Source organism: Mastomys coucha, unplaced genomic scaffold (assembly GCF_008632895.1).
Source record: "Mastomys coucha isolate ucsf_1 unplaced genomic scaffold, UCSF_Mcou_1 pScaffold14, whole genome shotgun sequence".
In the NCBI taxonomy this organism is placed as follows: Eukaryota; Metazoa; Chordata; class Mammalia; order Rodentia; family Muridae; genus Mastomys; species Mastomys coucha.
The window spans coordinates 100,439,779-100,445,778 of record NW_022196896.1 but is presented as its reverse complement, the minus strand read 5'-3'; the positions used below and the strand labels follow the sequence as shown (position 1 = coordinate 100,445,778).

General features: G+C 39.8%; 1 protein-coding gene across 13 annotated transcripts in view; it reads left to right on the top strand.

The window, feature by feature from the left end:
- The window catches only part of Usp37 (ubiquitin specific peptidase 37), a 106,384-nt gene that overhangs the window by 53,666 nt on the left and 46,718 nt on the right, over window positions 1–6,000 (top strand). For all 13 annotated transcript variants that reach the window (XM_031367950.1, XM_031367957.1, XM_031367953.1 and 10 more), the window contains 2 exons: window positions 1,792–1,970; window positions 2,542–2,616. In XM_031367950.1, coding sequence (XP_031223810.1) covers window positions 1,792–1,970; window positions 2,542–2,616 — 254 coding nt within the window. The remainder of the gene's footprint in view (window positions 1–1,791; window positions 1,971–2,541; window positions 2,617–6,000) is intronic.

The following is a 6,000-nucleotide window of genomic DNA, read 5'->3' as shown; positions in this document are numbered from 1 at the left end:
TTTTTTTTTTTTTTTTAATGTCTGTTGGTGTTTTGCCTACATGCATATCTGTGTAAGAGTCTTGAATCTTGGAGTTAAAGTTTTGAGCTGCCATGTGGGTACTGGAAATTGAACCAGGATCCTCTGAAAGAGCAGTCAGCACTCTTAACCACTAAGCCATCTCTCCAGCCCCGTCACTTTTTTTTTCAATGTATTCATTTTTTTAAATGTGAGTATTTTGTCTATTCTCCACATACATGCTTGGTGCCCTTGGAGATGAAAAGAGGGCATCAGATTACATGAACTGGAGTTATGGATGAGCCACCAATTAGGTGCTGGGAATTAAATCCTGGGTCCTCTGCAAGAGCAGTAAGTGCTCTTAGCCATGGAGCCATCTCTTTGGTCTCAGAATTATATAATTCTTAATATCAACATATAAAACACCATTGGCTGAACACTCATCTCAAATGCTATTTCTCAAATATATTCACATTACTGCACAGATCATCCTTGAATATACCCTTAATTCATTTGACAGTAGACTTTAGGTTATATTCTTTCTCCCCATTGTTATATGTTTGCTTTATTTCTCAAATAAAGAGAAATAAAGAAGAATCATTTGGCTTTTATTAAGTATACCTCATTTGATACTTAGTTGTATCAATCAGATATTAATGTGACATCACCTCCATCCTTTATTTCTTGTCTTTTTTATTTTTATTTGGGCATGTTAAACATGTAACGCTGAGCTACATCCCCAAACTTTGTCTTCATTTCATATCATAAGCAGGATTTATTTTTTCCACAAAGATCATTTTACATACTGATTGCTAGAACACATCTTTCTTTAGTGTTATTTATTATGCAGGGACCTTTTGAGACCTAGACTCACTTTGTACTCTAGATTGGTCTGAAATCAGTATGTAGTCCAAGGTGCTTTTGAGCTTACAAGGATCCTCAAGGCCTCCCAGGTGCTGAAACTGAAACTGCATGCATCAGCTATCATTCTTGACTTTTGTCATTGTTAGTAATTAAAAATGGGTTCTGCCGGGCTGGTGAGATGGCTCAGCTGGGAAGAGCACCGACTGCTCTTCAGAAGGTCATGAGTTCAAATCCCAGCAACCACATGGTGGTTCACAACCACCTGTAATGAGATTTGATGCCCTCTTCTGGTGCGTCTGAAGACAGCAAAAGTGTACCTACATATAATAAATAAATAAATCTTAAAAAATAAAAAAAATTAAAAAAAAATGGGTTCTGCCGGCCAGGCAATGGTGGCGCACGCCTTTAATCCCAGCACTTGGGAGGCAGAAGCAGGCGAATTTCTGAGTTTGAGGCCAGCCTGGTCTACAGAGTTTTAGCTCTAGGACAGCCAGGGCTAAACAGAGAAACCCTGTCTCAAAAAAAAAAAAAGGTTCTGTCTTGGGTTTTAGTGTATGTGTGTACATGTGTGTGTGTATATGCAGCTGCATGCATGCCACAGAGCATGTATAGAAGTCAGGACAGTTTTGTGGAATTGGTTCTCTCCTTACAATTTACATGCTTCTGGTGATCAAATTCAGATCATCAGTTTCTTGTTTAGCATGTATGAAACCCTGGATTTGCCCCTTGGAATCACATGAACTAGATACAGTGCTGCATGCCTATAATCTTAGTACTTAGGAAGTAGTAGCTGGAGGACCAGTTCTAGATAGGCCCTCCTCTGCTAAACTTGGCAAGTTTGAGGTTGTCCTGGAGCTTAGATGCAATCCTGTCTTAAATATGCTTTCATTTAAGTCAAAGATTTAACTGTCTCACATTTTCTCTTTACAGGCCTCTTCAAAAAGAGGAGGTTTAGAAACTAAAGATGAAATTCCATTTCGAAAAGTTCTTGGCAGTCCTGGTAGAGGACCGATTAAGACTGTAGCCGGAAGTGGAGTGGCTGTTACCCGGACTATTCCTTCTTTGACGCTGACATCAACACCTCTTAGGTCGGGATTATCAGAAAACCGGTAGGAAAGATTTATTCGTCCTTTAGGACCTGTTTGTAATGTCTTTGGGGATTTTAAGAAATTCAAGGAGAAGAAAGCAGCAAGGATAGAAGCCATTTTTCATGTGTAATTACAAGTGTTTGTCACCAGTTTATGTCAGTGACAGCACTGAGCATGCAAACAAACAGCATATTAAGTAGAGTGTAAAGAATCAGGCTATTGTTTTTCTATCTTTGAGCATGTTTTTAGTTTTTGTGTCTGGATGTGGGTGGGTGTGCATGTATAGATATGTGTGCACATTTGCCCATGTGTGAAAGCCATGAGACAACTTTGGGGGTCATTCCTCAGATGCTATCTATCCCTTGTATTGAGATGGGGCTTCACACTGACTTGGAGCTTAGCAAGCCCCAGTAACCGTCCCAGCAATTGGGTCATAATCACACACCCTCAAATCCAGCTTTCATGTGGGCCCGTGCTTGCCTGTTAAGTGTTTTACTAAGTCACATTTTCTTCCCAGCCCTGGCTTATTGTTTTTGATGGTATGAATTATGACTTTGTAAAAGAGGTCTTTTTTAAAACCTGTTCTCTATAGCACTGAAAAGAGAAAAAGAATGTTATCTGGTTCAGAGCTGACTGAAGATTATCCTAAGGAAAATGATTCATCATCGTAAGTTGCTTTAAGAGCCTTTGCGGCACTTGACTAGTGCTTCTTACATCAATTGTTAAAACTAGGAAGAATTTGCAGTAGCAGTGCTCAATTTGTGATCATTCCTATTATAAAGTGTCTTGGTGATACTAGAACAGAGACTTCATGGGGGCTCTAGCTCTTGTCATTCTGTTGCACAACTCCGATCCTTTGTTGCAATGAGAGAACAGAGCTGAAGAACTTGAAATAAAAATAGTTTTTTTGTTCTTTAGATTTCTTGTTTATTTTTGTTTTTGAGACAAGGTCTTGATAAGTATGTACTGGCCTTGAGTTCATCAGCCTCCTGTGTGCTGAGATTACAAATGTACGTCACTAGCCCCAGCCTTTGTTGGGCTACTGTTTTAGTTCAGCCTTTCTCCTTGTAAAATGAATATATAGTTCTAGGAAGCCCATATAAGAGACACAAATTCAGGTATTTTGTTTATAAGCTGTTAGCCTAGACTGCAGGTTTGGGGCTATTTAAACTTATTCCCCAGCCATAATGTCCCTTGTTACTTGCTGTTTCTCCTGGCCATATGTTCACAGTACATCTCCTCTCATGACAGCCTCCTCTTCCTTTGTGTCCCCTCTTTTCCCTCTACCTGCTATCCCCTCATTCAATCCTCAAGTCCCACCTCTTTCCCTCCATTGCCCAATCACAGGCTCTAGTCTTTTATTGACCAGTTACATTGGGGAATAAGATTTATATAGCATCACTTGGTATATGTGAGGATTTACTTGATGTCAGAAGCAACCACATCTTGAGAACCAGTATTTAGCATAAGAATACAAGCAGCATCAAACCAACCCATTACATTTTCCCCCTTTTTGCCTAAATAAATAGGCTCTTTCATATAATAATAAACAACATAAGTAGGAACAATTATGAAACAATTATAAAAACTATTAGGTACTAGTTACTTTCATAATGTCTAATGCATTTATATTTGGCAACTTAAAGTATTCTATCATTTATCCTATCTTTGTGAGTTCAGCGTTCTGCATCTAAACCATATTCTATCCTAACCTGTATTACCATCCTAAAAACATCTTCTTAGACCTAGGACATCTTCTTAAATCCTAAACAACTTAAATTTATAGTAAGACTATAACTGTCTAGTCGTCAACCCCATCAGAGACCTGAGAAGTGTGCAGGAGGAAGCACAGGGATACAGCTTCCATAAATTATAGAAATGACAGAGTCAACTAACTCACCAATATTCTCTAAAATATTGGAGCATCATCTTCAACCTTCTGGCCCAGAATATCTGACAGACCTTTTGTAAAGCAGAAATTATGAAGGACTTGCTTACCCTGACTTAGCAACTGACTTCCCTGCATCTGTTTGTCCCTGTTGATCCATTCTGGACAGCATTGTGTCTGCAGATGGAGTTAGGTCATTTTCTTTGCCCAGTGGCTAGTGTGCCACAAATGAAGTCCTCTGCAAATGGAGTTCCTTCAGTGTTCATCATCATCTTTCAAATCAAATGGGTTGCTGCCAGGAGCTGACATAAAAACACCTTTAAATACCATAATTTTGCAAGTCTCTGTGGTTTTTGAAGACCATATATCTTTGCTTAGTGTATCTGAACAAGCAAATGTTGCATTTCTTCAGCTACCTATTATCTGTTCAACCCAGGATGTAGTAGCATTTGTTGTCCAGTTCCTCTATGCTGAGAAAGTTGAGGCTTAAGTCCTGATTTGATCAGTCTGTGAGGCTGGACCTAAAGAGCTAGCTGTTTTGAAATTGTCCTGGAGTAAAGTCTTTAGAAGAAATAGTATTGATGCAGTCTGAGGTAGAATCACGCAGGAAGCTGGAATAGTAAGTTTCAGCATCTCCGCATCCCTGAGGGTGATCTTGTCAGGGCTGCATTTTTGGTTTTCTGTGACATAAAGCTTTCAGAGGTGTCACACCACCTCCCTTTCTTTCTGGTGAGTGAGTGAGTGAAAGATATCAAAAAGCTATTCCCTGTCTCCAGATCATTGGTTGAAGCACTCATCACAAAGTTGGTTTTGGAGCTAGGACTTTTATGGAGTTAGATGAGATTAAATGAGGTCTTAAAGGTGTAGCTCTGATCCAAAAGGACTGAGACAAGGAATAGATGTCCAGATCTCTTTCTATGCCCAATGGCCATATGATGGTATAGTGAAAAGGCAACCATCCACAAGCCATGGAGAGGGGTCACCAGAAACTGAGTCTCCATGACCCTATACCTAGTAGCATACACACTGAGAAAATCAATTGATGTTGTAGCCAGGCTGTGGTGTTTTGTTATGACAATCCAAGTAGGCTAGTATAGACTTTTAGGTTTTCTTTTGATATATTTTTCAGAGACAATGTTAGATCCCTGGGACTGCCCTAAAAAATCACTGTAAACTTAGCCTAAAAGCAATCAACATTTATTCCTTCTGAGTTGAGGTCATCAGGCTTGGTGTTACGTGTCTTTACCCACTGAGACATCTCTGGCTCATTTATAGTCTTTCCTAGGGTGGAAGGATTTTGGTAAAATCATTTGCAACCAAGTGACAAATTGTTTTTCATAAGAATGGGCTCAATCAAATTCAGAACTAGTCTCTACTGTTGTCCAGTTAAGATACAACAGCAGTAGGAGTGGCTGAATTTGATGGGGGAAATCCATACAATCGATTTTATCTCTGCCACTATAGCTGTTTTATAAATATTCTTTTTGTTTTGTTTGAGACAGGGCTCTGTGTAGCCCTGGCTGTCCTGGAACTCACTCTGTAGACCAGGCTGGCCTCGAACTCAGAAATCCGCCTGCCTCTGCCTCCCAAGTGCTGGGATTAAAGGCGTGCGCCACCACTGCCCAGCTCACTATATCTGTTTTAATTAGATCTTTGGCAGAAAAATGAGAATAGCTAAGGACAGAGATTGGCTGAGTTGCCAGACAAGTTACCCCGCTGTTTGTAAGGTCTTTTCAGGCATTTCCCTGGTAAAAATTAGCATATGAAACAGTATTTTTTATACATACTTCTCCATATATTTCCTCTGTATATCATTTCTTCCTAATCTTTTAGCACCTAGCCATCCATCTAAATCCTTTGCTGCCAACTAGTAAGTAGTCCATGTCTCTTTCTGTCCACACAGCCAGTGGTGAGATATGTTCCATAGAACTCATCTCCTCTTATCTTTCAACACAATCCTTTCCTCCTGTTGTAGTTGATTTTCATTTTGTACTAGTGTCCAAATCAGGTCTATGTTACTATCACTCTTTCCGTTGGTCATAGGAAGTCACCCAGCCTCAATATATTCAATCCCGGGTATGGTAGGTGGCTGCTGTGCCCCTTTGACTGTAGAACTTTATAGTGTGACAGCATCAGTTCTTGATGCCTCTGGTGACATAGTCC